The following is a 15,400-nucleotide window of genomic DNA, read 5'->3' as shown; positions in this document are numbered from 1 at the left end:
GGGGTCGCACAGAGTCGGACACGACTGAAGCGACTTAGCAGCAGCAGCAGCAGCAGCAACTGTGGCAGGCATAATAATGGCCCCCCACCACCCCGCCACCAAAGATGCTCATGTCCTGATACTCAGAATCTGTGAACGTGTTACCTTACCTGGGGAAAAGGTTTTGCAAATGTGATTAAGTCAAGGATCTTGAGATGGGAGATTACACTGGATTACCTTGGTGGGCCCAGTGTAATTACACAAGTCTTTGCAAGAGAGAGGCGAGAGAGTCAGAAAGAAAGTGACGATGGAAGTAGAGGTTAGAGTGATACCAGGAGGGGGTCACGAGCTAAGGAAGGCAGACGACCTCTAGAAGCTGAAAAAGGCAAGAAAAACATTTCTCCTTCTGAGCCTGCAGAAGGAATGCAGTGCCGACACGACCTTGGCTTTAGGACTTCTGACCTCCAGAAGTAAGTGTAAGATAGCCTGTGTTGTTTTGAGCCTCTGATTTGTGTGACTGTTACAGCAGAAACCGGAAATTAATACAAGTGCTGTTGTTATGCCTCATGCTGACTCATAAGCGCAGTAGATAAAGATCATGGGGCACCTCTTCCTGCTAGTTTGTGGGATTAGAATAAACCATTTATAAAAAGGTAAGTAAAGAATGTTACTCCTGCAAGTCAATTCCCTCTGAGAAAGATAAAGATTGTGTGACAAGACTTTTTTCTCTTGCTCTTTTTTCTAACTTTCTGAGATGGATACGTAGCTCCTTAACTTTTCAGCCCTTCCTCTTCTTCCTTTTTAATGAATTGAGCGAAGTAAGACTGTAAGTTTCCCTCTAGGTACAGCTTTGGCTTGGTGTGACATTCACAACATTCCTTCCTCAACAGATCATTCTCCTGGATGAAGCCACTGCCTCCATGGACTCTAAGACGGACACCCTTGTTCAGAACACCATCAAAGACGCCTTCAGAGACTGCACTGTGTTGACCATTGCCCACCGGCTCAACACAGTGCTCAACTGTGACCGTGTCCTGGTCCTGGAGAACGGGAAGGTACAGAAAGTTGGTGTCACCTCTCCAGAGGTTTCAGTGGTTTGGGCTCTGTGGTGGGTAGCTTTCTTCTGACAATTTCAGCTCTTCTCTGACTTTCAGGTAGTCGAGTTTGATAAGCCTGAAGTCCTTGCTGAGAAGCCAGGTTCTGCGTTTGCGATGTTACTAGCTGCAGAAAACAAAGTCCGAATATAAGAGTTCCAAAGGACGCCATCAGTGGATTTTAGAGGAAGAGGAGGCTGTGTGAGCCGAGTCAGATGCGCCTATGAGGGCAGGGGCTGTCATCTCAGGGGTTAGATCTGGTCCACCATCCCGCCCCCCACCCCGCCCCACCCTGCCCTGCCCTGCCCTGTCCCAGAGCCCGGAACACAGGAAGAGCCGGGGTGGAGGTTGCTTCCCTGCTTTGCCCAGCACATGCCTCCTGGAGGGCTCGGGCCTGGCTCTCAGTGATGAGCAGAGGCAGAAGAAGCTCATGGATTAGAAAATTGACCCTCAATTCCTAAATCCCTCATCATCCTTCCTGTGTTCTCATCAGTGCACCTCAGAGCCTGGGAATGAAAACATTGTAACTTCCAAAAAGGTTACGAACAGAATGGGAAAATGCCTAAGGATGTACTTTGTAAAGGTTTCCTGCCTGGTTATCAGAAGGAAAAAGAAGAGTTTTCTTCCCACTTCCTATTCACATCTATTTTGAGTGTGTGACAAGAGGTAACTACACAGATCTATAGCTTGAAAGATTGATTACAGTGTTTGGTGAAAAAATTAAAAAAAAGAGAAATCATATTGTATGTCCCATTTGATCTATTAGAACAACCAGGGAAACAAAATGTTGGAGTTTGTCTGTAAACGACATTTTTATATCTTCTGTATTGGTCATTAAAATGCAGTAGGAAATTAAACTACCCTGAAATGTTGCCTTGCAATTATTTTGCTGAAGATATTCTAGTCTTTGTACTATTTCCTCTCACAGACTCCCTTTGCTTTCAACATCGACTCAGTAATAAACCCCCACAGCGTTTCTCAAATAAAAGGCTTTTCTTTCCAGCCTTAAGGTTTGCTACAACGGAGGCTGTAAAGACATAGTCCCAGTGGCTCAGGAGTGAGTGCTGCTAATTCACAATAACATTTGATAGGGAAAAAAAAAAAAAAAAAGAGGAAATCCAAAGGGTTCTTCTACAGTATTTTCCATAGTCTGTCTGCTTCTTCTTCCTTAGGACTGAAGTCCCTGGCGGTGTTTCGGTGAGGTTTCCTGGACCCTCCTCCCGGCCCCCAGGCTGAGCGCTAGATGTGGCATGGGGCAGCCATGGTCCATGAACTCCCCACCCCAAACCCTTCTTAATCTTGGTCCCGTACCGCACCCTACCCTTCCAAACAATGAGGAAGACAAGCCTGGCACATAGTAGTCAAAAATGAGTGACATGAGTGCTTGACACCATGAGGAACTCATCCTGGCAGGTACCCCTCATCTCCCTACTCCTTGGGTATATTTGCATGTTGAGGGTTTAACCTGGAGAGACTAAGATTTAGGGCAGACAAGCTATGGGCTAGCATTTCAAAAGCTAGGCTTGTGGGATGTGCCTTCAACAAGTCACTCTCCAGCTCTCTGACCAGGCCTGGGCAGGTATCTGCAGGACAGGAGGTGAAGTAAGTACAACCAGCTGCAGGTAGAGCTCCCCATCTGGTGAGCCTCAAGGCCCTGGCTAAGGTAGCTGGGCAGCAACTCTGCCACAGCATAAAGGGTACACAGCAAAAACGATGTGGCTGAAAAGTCTACGAGTGAGGGGGCTCCTTTTGTGGGTAGCTCCATGCCGTTTGGATCTCCACTGTGAAAGGGCACAGTGTATCTTAGAATGCTCCACTGCCCCAATCTGATTCTCCCTCCATCATGGTATGTGACCTTGATCTGGGGTCATTAAACCCACGTGCACTGGGCAGCTGCCTCATGCTGAGTGTAGCCTTCACCTTGACGGATGTCCAGTGAGTCCCCCATGTGACAAGCAGACCAGGCAGTTTGTGCTGGTCATGGGAATCCATGCCAGCTGCGCGATGCGGGGAGGATGCTTTGTTTTCTACCAACTCAGCACTAGCCAGACAATCAGGCTATGATCTCAGGAAGGCAGAGGGGAACCAAGGCTACAAAGATCCCTGTGGCTTGTTCAGGCGCACTGAAAGATGACTCACCTCCTACCACTTGCTTCTGCCCACACTTCCCTTGGCTGGTACCATCTAGACTAGAATACCAGCCTGACACCTAGTGAGCCTCTGCCATGTGCCAGGCACTGTGGTAAGCATTTTTACATGAATAATTTCACTGAATCTTCACCCCACTCCACGAGATGGACACTTTTATTATTCCCATTTTACAGAGGTGGAAACTGAGGCTCATTCAGGTTACTAACTGAGCTGTAGATGTATAAGAAGGGAAAAACAGAGGCAGGGATTGAACTCTAGCCAGTCTGACTCTAGGACCCTGCATGTAATCTCTCCACAAGAGCCCTTCCTGTCCCTTCCCCTGGCCCTGAGCAGGGACAATGATGGTTGTCAGCATGGCACACAGCAGAGACTGACTTCTGGTGGGAAGACTGTTGTTTGCATATGCAACGACATGGAGCAGTCTCAGAGAGCCCTCACCTCTCAACCCCTACTGTTGTCGAAACATCAGCCAGGAGGACAGAATGTAGAATAATAATAACCAATGTTTAGCCAGTATACGCAGACCTCCCAGAGATACTGCAGGTTTGGTTCCAGATCACAGCAATAAAGCAAATATTGCAAACACGTGAGTCAGACAGTTTTGGGGAGGGTTTCCCGGTGTGTGAAATTTATATTTGCTATACTATACTGTAGTCCACTAAGTGTGAAGAGTTTGTCTAAAAAGCAACATACATATCTTAATTAAAAAATACTTTATTGCTAAAAAAAATGCTGTTATCTGAGCCTTCAGTGAATTATTTTTTTATTGGCATCATTATTATTCTTTTATTAGCGTTAAAGATCACAGATCACAGGTCACCATAAGAAATACAACAATAATGAAAAGTTTGAAACATTGTGAGAATTACCAAAATGTGGCAAAGATACAAGAAGAGAGCAGATGCTGTCGGATAAGTGGTACCGATAGACTTGCTCGATGCAGGGTTGGCATAAACCTTTGGTTTGTAAAACACTCAGTGTGTACAAACTGCAACAAAGCAAAGAGCCATCAAATGAGGTGGGTTATAGTCCTTACAACACAGATTAGTTCGTTGAATCCTCACCAGATCACTGTAGAGAAGGTACTGATCTCTATGTTACTGATGAGGACGCTGAGGCACAAAGAGCCCCTGGCCCATCACACAGCTGAAATCTGAACCCAGGCAGACTGACGCTGGAATGTGTGCTCCTCACACACAGCCTGTGGCATAAACCCTTTCGGAAGAGATTGCCACTAGCCCCACCACAGAGCAGCCAGGTGGGTGACCCACAAACTGGAAAACAACTATACCAAGAAGTTCTTGCACTGTTGCGAAAGTTCTAGGCACCACAACAGACTTTCCCACCTGGGGATCCAGCAAAGGGACTGAGCATCCCCAGGGAATCTGACATTGACGGTCAGTGGGATCATAGAAGTTCCACAGGACTGGGGAAACAGAGGCACTTGAAGGGCACAAACGAATCCTAGTGCACAAGGATCCATGAGAAAAGAGCAGTGACCCCACAGGAGACTGAGCCAGACTCGCCTGTGAGTGTTTGGGAGTCTCTGCCAGATGTGCGGGCCCACAGTGGATTGCTGTGGGGTCAGGGGCACTGGGAGCAGTGATCCTGGGAGGCTCGGCATAAGTCCTTTTGGAGGAGTTTCCATTACCCCATGATAGTCTGACCTGAGCCCAAACTATAGAGAGGGAGCACAGCCCCACTCATCAGCAGAAAATTGGATTAAAGATTTACTGATCATGGTCTTGAAGTACTCCTTTTCCTATTTGAAACCAGTCTGTTGTTCCATGTCCAGTTCTAACTGCTCTGTGTAACTCAATGAAACTATGGGCCACACGGTGTAGGGCCACCCAAGACGGACGCGTCATGGTGGAGAGTTCTGACAAAACGAGGTTCACTGGAGAAGGGAATGGCAAACCACTTCAGTATTCTTGCTTTGAGAACCCCACGAACAGAATGAAAAATCAAAAAGATATGACACTGAAAGATGAACCCCCCCGGTCAATAGGTATTCAATATGCTGCTGAAGAAGAGTAGAGAAATAGCTCCATAAGGAATGAAGAGGCTGAGCCAAACCAGAAACAACGCTCAGTTATGGATGCGTCTGGTGGTGAAAGCAAAGCCTGATGCTTAAAGAACAATATTGCATAGGAACCTGGAATGTTAGGTTCAAGAATCAAGGTAATTCAAAGTGGTCAAACAGACGGCAAGAGTGAACATCGACATTTTAGGAATCAATGAACTAAAATGGATTGGAATGGGTGAATTTAATTCAGATGACCATTATGTCTACTACTGTGGGCAGGAATCCCTTAGAAGAAATGGAGTAGCCTTCACAGTCAACAAAAGAGTCCGAAATGCAGTACTTGGGTGCAATCTCAAAAATGACTGAATGATCTCTGTTCATTTCCAAGGCGAACCATTCAATATCACAGTAATCCAGGTCTATGCCCCGACCAGTAATGTCAAAGAAGATGAGGTTGAGTTCAGTGAAGGCCTACAAAACTACTAGAACTCACACCCCCGAAAGATGTCCTTTTCACCATAGGGGACTGGAATGCCAAAGTAGGAAGTCAAGAGATACCTGGAGTAACAGGCAAGTTTGGCCTTGGAGTACAAAATGAAGCAGGGCAAAGGCTAACAGAGTTTTGCCAAGAGAAGAAACTGGTCATAGCAAACACCTTCTTCCAACAACACAAGAAATGACTCTACACATGGACATCACCAAATGATCAAGACTGAAATCAGATTGATTATTTTCTTTGCAGCCAAAGATGAAGAAGCTCTATACAGTCAGTAAAAACAGGACCAGAAGCTCACTATGGCTCAGATCATGATCATGAACTCCTTATTTCAAAATTCAGACTTAAATTGAAGAAAGTTGGGAAAACCACTAGGCCATTCAGGTAAGACCTAAATCAAATCCCTTATGATTGTATAGTGGAAGTGACAATTAGATTCAAGGGGTTAGATCTGATAGATGAGTGTCTGAAGAACTATGGACAGAGGTTCATAACATTATACAGGAAGTGGTGATCAAAACCATCCCCAAGAAAAAGAAACACAAGGCAAAACGGTTGTCTGTGGAGGGCTTACAAAAAGCTGAGAAAAGAATAGAAGTGAAAGTCAGAGAAGAAAAGGAAAGATATACCTATCTGAATGCAGAATTCCAAAGAAAAGCAAGAAGAGATAGGAAAGCCTTCTTAAGTGAAAAATGCAAAGAAATAGAGAAAAGCAATAGAATGGAAAAGAATAGAGATCCCTTCAAGAAAATTAGAGATATCAAGGGAACATTTCATGGAAAGATGGGCACAATAAAGGACAGAAATTGTATGTACCTAACAGAAGCAGGAAACATCAAGAAGAGGTGGAAAGAATACACAGAAGACCTGTACAGAAAAGGTCTTAATGCCTTGATAACCACGATGGTGTGATCACTTACCTAGAGCCAGACATCCTAGAGTGTGAAGTTAAGTGGGCCTTAAGAAGCATTAGTACAAACAAAGCTAGTGGAGATGATGGAATTCCAGCTGAGCTACTTCAAATCCTAAATGATGATGCTGTAAAAGTTCTGTATTCAGTATGCCAGCAAATTTGAAAACCTCAACAGTGGCCACAGGACTGGAAAAGTTAATAGTTTTCTTTCCAATTCCAAAGAAGGGAAATGCCAAAGAATGCTCCAACTACCACTCAATTGCACTCATTTCAAATGCTAGCAAGGTAATTCTCAAAATCCTTCAAAACAGGCTTCAACAGTACATGAACCAAGAACTTCCAGATATACAAGCTGGATTTTAGAGCTTGTAAGCAGAGGAATCAGAGACCAAATTACCAACATCCATTGGATCATAGAAAAAATAAGGGATTTCCAGAAAAACCTCTATTTATGCCTCATTGACTATGCTAAAGCCTATGACTGTATGGATCACAACAAACTGTGAAAAATATTCAAGAACTAAGAATACCAGACCACCTTACCTGCCTCTTGAGAAACCTGTGTGCAGGTCAAGAAGCAACAGTTAGAACCAGACATAGAAAAATCGACTGGTTCAAAACTTGGAAAGGAGTATGTCAGGGCTGTACATTGTCACCCTGTTTGTTTAAATTCTATGCAGAGTACATCTGCAAAATGCCTGGCTTGATGAAGTTCAAGCTGGAATCACGATTGCCAGGAGAAATATCAATAGCCTCTGATATGCGAATGATATCACAGTAATGGCAGAAAGCAAAGAAGAACTAGAGATCTTAATGAAGATGAAAAAGCAGAGTGAAAAAGTTGACTTAAAACACAGCTTTCAAAAAACCAAGATTATGGCACCTGGTCCTATATCTTCATGGCAAATAGATGTGTAAACAATGGAAACAGTGAAAGACTTTCTTTTCTTGGGCTCCAAAATCACTGCAGATAGTGACTACAGCCATGAAATTAAAAGACGCTTACTGCTTGGGAGGAAAGCTATGACAAACTTAGACAGCATATCAAAAAGCAGAGGCATCGCTTTGCCAACAAAGTTCAGAATACTCAAAGCTATGGTTTTTCCAGTAGTCATGTATGGATGTGAGAATTGTACCATAAAGAAGGCTGAGTGCCAAAGAATTGATGCTTATGAACTGTGGTGTTGGAGAAGACTCTTGAGAGTCCATTGGACTGCAAGGATATTAAACCGGTCAATCCTTGACAAAATCAACCCTAGATATTCATTGGAAGGATTGATGCTGAAGCTGAAGCTCCGATACATTGGCCGCCTGATATGAAGAATTGACTCATTTGAAAAGACCCTGATGCTGGGAAAGATTGAAGGCAGGAGGAGAAGCAGATGACAGAGGATTAGATGGTAGGTTGGCATCACTGACTCAATGGATATGAGTTTGAGCAAACTCCGGGAGACAGTGAAGGACAAGGAAGCCTGAGGTGCTGCTGTCCATGGGGGTCACAGAGTTGGACATGACTGAGTGCCTGGGCAACAACAGTTCTGAGTAGCACCACTGGAAACCTGAGACTCTCCAGGTGAGGAAGAGCCCAGTGTTCAGAGCTGTAAAGCCTGTGTATTGGTCAGGAGTAGGCTCAGTTAAGCTGTTGTAACAAACAGCCTCACATTTCGGGGGTTTATTTCACATGCACATGGCAAGTCTATCACAGGTCAGCTGTATTAGTGCTACTTATCTTCTTCCCCCTGTAGCCCAGGCTGGAGGAGTAATCAGAAGGGCCATGTGCCCACTTCACCACACTTCATGGACAGCAAGTCACTTGGCCACTCTGGAGTTCAGCAAGGAGGTGGGTTATGTACTCTGGCTCCAGGGACGGGCACACCAAGGCATTTGTCAAATTTTTCCTTGCAGGAGTTTGTAGATTCCACCTCTTGGGAGGGGCAGCAGATATTTTGAACAAGATTACAACCTAACACAGCCTGGCTTTGGGTCTTAATTTTGGCACTGTGTGGCTGTGTGATCTGGGGAAAGTAGCTTGTCCTTTTTGAGCCTCCATTCCTTCATCTATAAAATTTGGGGGTTTGGACTGAGTTCTTTTCAGTCTTGACTTTCAATACAGGAAGAATAAAAAGGAGATATGAAAATAGCTTCTAGGGCATAGAATTTGGACTTCCGAGGGGATTATAGTGAGCCCTAGATGTTTTGCAAATGTTAATTTGTAAAGTAAGCTACAAAGCAAGTACAGAACAAGGTTTAACTGAACTCTGAGTCTTCCCTTAATGTCTACTTTGGTGCTCATTAGAACGTAAGAAATTCTTTGAAATTTTTACTTCATTTGGTGTCCCAGTTTTGCTGTGTTCTGTTAAAATGCCTATTAGATGCTCATACATTCAATGTTATGAATTAGAACTTCTCCAATATTTTTTGTTAGATGCCAGCAAAAAATAGAATAAGCCGCTTACAAGTATTATTATAAAATAACAAATTGCTTGTGATATGTTTCAGAATGGTCGATCTAGAGCATGGATGGGTAAACTACAGCCCATAGGCCAAATCCAACTTGCTTGTTTTTTAAGGGTTTTTTTTGCCTTGCCATGTGGCAAGCAGGATTTTAGTTTCCCTGACTAGGAATCAAACTCATGCACCCTGCCGTGGAAGCATGAAGTCTTAACCACTGGACCACCAGGAAAGTCCAGTTGGTTTTTATCAATAAAGTGTTTTCGTAACAGAGCCACAGTCGTTTGTTAATGCGTTATTGATGGCTGCTTTATGGTAGAGCTGTGTACAACCAAACACATGTCTTCAAAGCCAGAAATATTTATTCTCTTGGCCCTTTACAGAAAAAGTTTGCCGACTCCTGGTTTACGCATTGGTGTGTGATGCAATTCAGGCCAATGAAAAGTCAGCTGGGGGGGCTGGGTTCTGGAAATTATTCTCTCCCATGGCCTGGTGTGTGCATGGCGTCTGGAGCTGCAGCAGCCATCTTGTGCCCGCGGAGGAAGTGGAGAGATGGACAGAGAATAAGTCTTTGCTTATGACACTGAGCAGCTGGTTTGCTGACCCTGCAGTCATCCCCTCCTCTTCGTCATGTCAGAGGCTGAATTCTCCCTAGAGATGAGTTGCTGTTGCTGCTGCTGCTGCTGCTGCTAAGTCGCTTCAGTAGTGTCTGACCCTGTGCAACCCCATAGGCGGCAGCCCACGAGGCTCCTCTGTCCCTGGGATTCTCCAGGCAAGAACACTGGAGTGGGTTGCCATTTCCTTCTCCAATGCATGAAAGTGAAAAGTGAAAGTGAAGTCGCTCAGTCGTGCCCGACTCTTAGCGACCCCATGGACTGAAGCCTACCAGGCTTGTCCATCCATGGGATTTTCCAGGCAAGAGTACTGGAGTGGGGTGCCATTGCTTGCAGCCAAAAACGTCATAAACGACGCAGAAGAAAATGAGGTCTTTCTTTTTGGGAAGACGCTGAATCTGACCCAAGGAAAGCGAATTCAGGTCCCTGCCCTGGAGTCACACCAGTCTTCCTCTAACCTTGGATGTGGTCCAAATGGGCACTAGTTCACATCTAAGCAAGGAGGACTTTCCAATTCTCATCTTCTGCCCTAGGCTCATGCCACTTACGGCTATTTCCTTCCCTGCTGCCTGAGATCAGAAAGATCCAGAAAGAACTCACAAATTTTATTCTTGCTATTCAAGTGAACAAGTCTGAAATTGGCCCAGAATTACTGGTCAAAATGTGAAATATTCTTTGCTAAGAGGTAGAATCACTTTGGCCAGAACAGTGTGATTTAAAATGAATTGAAAAGCACAGGAGGTCATTTTGTGGTCAGATGGACGATCAAAGAAATCACTTTTCTTTTGGCCCTGTGTAGAAGGTCACCTCTGGGTGAGGCTAAATCGGGCACTAAAACTTTCAAATACATGCTGATTTCCACAGAGAGGGTCTGCCTGACTTCCCAGTGTGCATGTTCACAGCTTCTGCTGAAAGACTTTTCCTCTGTGGGACTGGCATTAAAGGGCCAGACCCAGGTTGTTGCCACGGTTTCAGCATGAAGCACGGAGGCAGCCAGGCTGATCTTTACCCTCAGCTCCAGGAGCCTCTGGCAAATTTGGTTTATGGCAATTGTTTTATATTTCCTTAAAATATTTGTATCATGTTAGAGTATATATAATGTAAAATCTACCACTTTAACCATTTTCAAGGGAACAATTCAGTAGCATTAAATACATTTACATTGTTATGCAACCATCCCCACCCACACAGCCTCAGATCTTATTCATCCTTCCAAACCGAAACTCCATACCCATTAATAATACCCCCAACTCCACCCTCCCCCAGCCCCTGGTAATCACTATTCTACTTTCTGTCTCCATGAATTTGACTACTCTGGACACCTCATGGGAGCAGATCTATGCAGTGTTTGTCTTTTTGTGACTGGACCATTTCTTTTGGCGTACTGTCTCCAAGCCATGTGCCAGAATTTCATTCCTTTTAAAGGCCAACCTAGTAAGTGTGAAGGCTTCCCTAGTGGCTCAGATGGTAAAGAATCTGCCTGCAATGTAGGAGACTCGAGTTCAATCTGTGGGTCAGGAACATCCCCTGGAGAAGGAAACGGCAACTCAGAATCCCATGGACGGAGGAGCCTGGTGGGCTACACCCCAGCGGGTGGCAAAGAGTCAGACACGATTGAGCAAGTAACACACATTGGCCTTGCGTTTCTTTTAGTGAGAAATTTGTACCAAGGGCTCAGTGGTAAAGAATCCACCTGCAAGGCAGGAGATGTAGAAGTGAGTTCAATCCCTGGGTCAAGAAGATCCCCTGGAGGAGGAAATGGCAACCCACTCCAGTATTCTTGCCCGAAAATATATCCCATGGACAGAAGCATGGCGGGCTATGGTGCATAGGGTTACAAGGAGTCGCAAAAGACTGAGAGACGAACACTTTCACTTTCTCTATAAAAAGGAGGATGTAAATGAATGTCAGAAGAGGTGAGAACGATTAACAGGCCCGGCAGGACATGGAGGGTCCGTGAAGGCGGGGAATTGGGAAGGGTGTTTCTGGTTGGGAAAGTCATTCAAACACGAGGTGAGCGTTCACCTTGTCGGATGACGGCAGTTGACTGCCTAACTAGGGTTGAGGACTGGTTGAAAAATTGTCAGGTACTTCACAGTCTGCATCTCCAAACACAGTTGGAGACCACCAACGGCTGGGATATAATTGGTGGTGGAGAACAGTTTGTTGTGGAAACAATTAGGGCAGTTGCTGGAAATAGCTCATTAGCAATCCAGGGAGTCTGGCCAGGGAGAGCAGGCCTTGGACAATCCCACTGCCGTGGAGCCAACAAGCCATGGGGGACAGAGTGGTTTGGTTCCACCACATCACCCCCTCCCCAGGGCAGGAGGCGTGTCCTGAGGACAAACTGCCAGTGACATGCAAGGCTCACATTCACCAGCCAGTAACGAGCAGGCTGCCCGCTCACTGGAAGCTCTCTCCCCGGCACGTGGTAGAAGGGAAGCCAAGTTTCCTCTGGCACACCCGTTTCTACTTCATGTCTCTTTGCTTCTGCGGTGGGTAAGTCTGAGGTGATCTGCACAGCAGGATCATTTAGGAAATGATGAGACTGCTCTGTGCAGAGCGCACACTTAGCTTGGCAACCGCAGGGCTTCTTTGGTAAGTGGTCATTATGGTGCTTCAACACTAATCAAACTCCTCAATGTTCTCTGACGTAGGAATTTTAGAGCCAAGTGTCCTCATTCTCAGTGAAGGCAACATGTTACTATCTGGACTGACAAAGTGGAGGGCATGGCGTGAAGGGAGAAAAACGAGCCTGGACCCTGGCCTTCTAGGAAGCGCTGTCAGTGACTTGCCTGGATCCCTCTGGTCAGGGGATGCTCCAGCCAGCTCTTGCTTCCCGAGGGCTCTACCATTTCCTCTTCTCCCCAGAACCACCCTGGGCTGCTGGAGTCACTGAGTTCACACAAGGAAATGCGGAAGAGCCTGGAAGTTTACAGTCTTCCAGGTTAAAGGAAGCTCTGAACTGATCAGAGGCCAGCCCCCTAGTCTCAGGGTGGGGCTCTCTGGAAGTGAAACTTACGCTGGCAGGGTCCCCTGTGGGATCAGGGAGCCTGCCCAGGACATGGCCAGAATCTGACCTCTCCTCTTCGTTGTCCTGCTTCCCCTCTGCCCTTACAGATGTTCCCTGGGGGCACTTCCTTGATAAACTGTGTGTGTGTGTGCTCAGTTGCCCAGTCATGTCTGACTCTTCATGACCCTGTGTACTGTAGCCCGCCAGGCTCCTCAGTCCATGGGATTCTCCGGGCAAGAATACTGGAGTGGGTACCCATTTCCTTCTCCAGGGGACCTTCCTGACCCAGGGACTGAACCCATATCTCCTGCTCTGATAGCTGAGTTCTTTATCACTGAGCCACCAGGGAAGGCCAGTATAGTCTTCCTTGATAAATGACTCTCATATAAATCCTTATCTCTGGGTCTGTTTCTGGGAAAGCCTACCTGAGACAGAAGATCAAGGAAATCTCAACTCAAATCCAAACCCATCATTTCCAAGATCGCAGCACTTCTTGGGGGACCACTACCCACTTTATTCTTAACCCAGGTCCTGGGCAGTTCAGATGATGCGGACTCACCAACTGTGTCTCAGGGTGGGCCAACCAGTGAGTTACACCTCTGTGGTGTTATGAGAGGTCTAGGATGGGCACATGACCCCAGGCCAGCTCAGTGAGAGTCAAACCCAGGACTTTAGCTAGAACTGAGGTGGGTCAGACAGTAAAGAATCTGCCTGCAATGCAGGAGACCCGGGTTTGATCTCTGAGTTGGGAAGATCCCCTGAAGAAAGGAAAGGCAAATCCATTCCAGTACCTTTGCTTGGAGAATTCCACGGACAGAGGAGCCTGGCAGGCTACAGTCCATGGGATCACAAAGAGTTGGATATGAATGAATGACTAACACTTTCACTTTTTCAAGGGGGAAGCCGGGAACTCTCCTTGAATGGAGGTGAGGGAGCCACAGACCTCTTTAACTTCCTGCTTCCAGATGTCAGTTTTGATATCCCAGGGAGAGTGTCTGCCTGAGAATGAAGCCAATGCAGAAGAAAGACCTGAGAGATGGGGAAGATGTTACCATGTGCCCTGGGTGTTTCTAATCTCTTTTGGATAGCACAGTGCCTGTTGAGGCTTTGCTGTTGACGGGGTGTTGACACAAAATACCCAAATTTTCCCACTCTGGAAGAGCCATACTGTGTCATGCCTTGAATGGGGAGAAGGACCTTCACAAGAAGGCTAGGTGGGGAGCCAGAAGTCCTTTCAGGCCCAGGCCTGCCCTGCACAAAGCCTCCTCCTACAAGTCAATCCCAGGGGGTCCCCTGCACTATTATACTGTTCCATAAGCATCTTGAAGCACAGAACTAAGAACAGATTTGTTTAGAGCCTGTCATGTGCCAAATCCTGTTTTTCAACTTTTGTGGGATGACCCCACTCACTTCTCATAACAGATGTTGTCATCCCAACGTTGGGATCCATGCTTCACTAGGGCCTAGGGAAATGAAGTTACTTCCTCAAGGATCCTACATTTTAAAAGTACCATTGAATTTTTCCAATGATTTTACATTTTAACCTCCTTTTATCATCACAACAGTTTCCTGAATTGGAATTATGATTCTTCATTTAGAATTTTAAAAGGCTTCCCAGGTGGTGCTAGTGGTAAAAAACTTGACTGTTAATGCAGGAGACTTAAGAGACTCAGGCTCAGTCCCTGGGTGGGGAAGATCCCCTGGAGGAGGGCATGGCAACCCACTCCAGTATTCTTGCCTGGAGAATCCCACGGACAGAGGAGCCTGGTGGGCTACAGCTCATAGGGTGGCAATGAGTTGGACACAAATGAAGTGACTTAGCACACAGACAGAATTTTTTTAAAACCCCAAAGCATAAAAAGTTGAAATAAATTGCTTATGGTCAGATAGAGTCTCACGTCAGGGTTCATTCACAGAAACATGGAAGCTCAGGGTTGGAAGAACTTTGGAAACCACACAGTTCCAACTGTTCATCTAAATGCAGGGGAGATGGACTCAGAGGAAAGAGAAGTTTGTCTGAAAGCAACTTGAGGTCTGGTGGCTTAATCTTCTCAGCTCTTTCACTCTACCATGCTCCCCGGAGGGGTGTGTTTCTGTCTCCCTGCAACTCTGTCACACACACACACACAGAGGCACACATGAACGCATATGGCACCCGCCCACCCTCTCAGAACTGCTCATTTTCACCCTCACCCTCCAACCCCTTATCTCTCCCTCTGACATTAGGAGGAGCAGAAGGTCTGTGCTAGCCACCATCCCTCTAATGAGCTAGGCAGCATTTCAGCTCAAACCCAGATGACTTTATTCCCCATCCCCACCCCCCAGGAAATATCCTTATTGTCCAAGGGAGTTTAAGGTTTCCCTGATTTTTTTCTGAGCTGAGGAGGGAGGCCAGTACATGATGGAGGGACCACCATCCTGGGGTGGGGGGCAGTGGTCAGAGCTGTGTGCAACAGGGCTGCTGTGAGGCCTCTGGTCTTTCTCTGCCCAGACTGTGAGTGTCTGGGAGAGCGAACAGGGAGAAGGTGGGAGTGGAGGGCTTACCAGCCAGGCAGGCAGGCCTGTGCACTGTCACTAATGCAGAGAAGACACAGAAGGAGGCTGCAGCCGAGAGGAGCTCATAGTTGGGAAGAGAAACCCATCACCCGCACTAGGTGGAGAAT

The 15,400-nt window shown here is 46.2% G+C and overlaps 1 protein-coding gene across 1 annotated transcript in view; it reads left to right on the top strand.

The window, feature by feature from the left end:
* ABCC12 (ATP binding cassette subfamily C member 12) overlaps positions 1-1,226 on the top strand; it is a 60,781-nt gene extending 59,555 nt beyond the window's left edge. Inside the window, exons 28-29 of the mRNA XM_052656207.1 lie at positions 870-1,034; positions 1,134-1,226. Of these exons, the coding sequence (XP_052512167.1) occupies positions 870-1,034; positions 1,134-1,226 (258 nt within the window). The remainder of the gene's footprint in view (positions 1-869; positions 1,035-1,133) is intronic.
* Positions 1,227-15,400: the final 14,174 nt, after the last annotated feature.

Source organism: Budorcas taxicolor, chromosome 18 (assembly GCF_023091745.1).
Source record: "Budorcas taxicolor isolate Tak-1 chromosome 18, Takin1.1, whole genome shotgun sequence".
Lineage (NCBI taxonomy): Eukaryota > Metazoa > Chordata > Mammalia > Artiodactyla > Bovidae > Budorcas > Budorcas taxicolor.
Note: the sequence above shows the minus strand (reverse complement) of the source record. Positions and strands in the feature narration are given on the sequence as shown.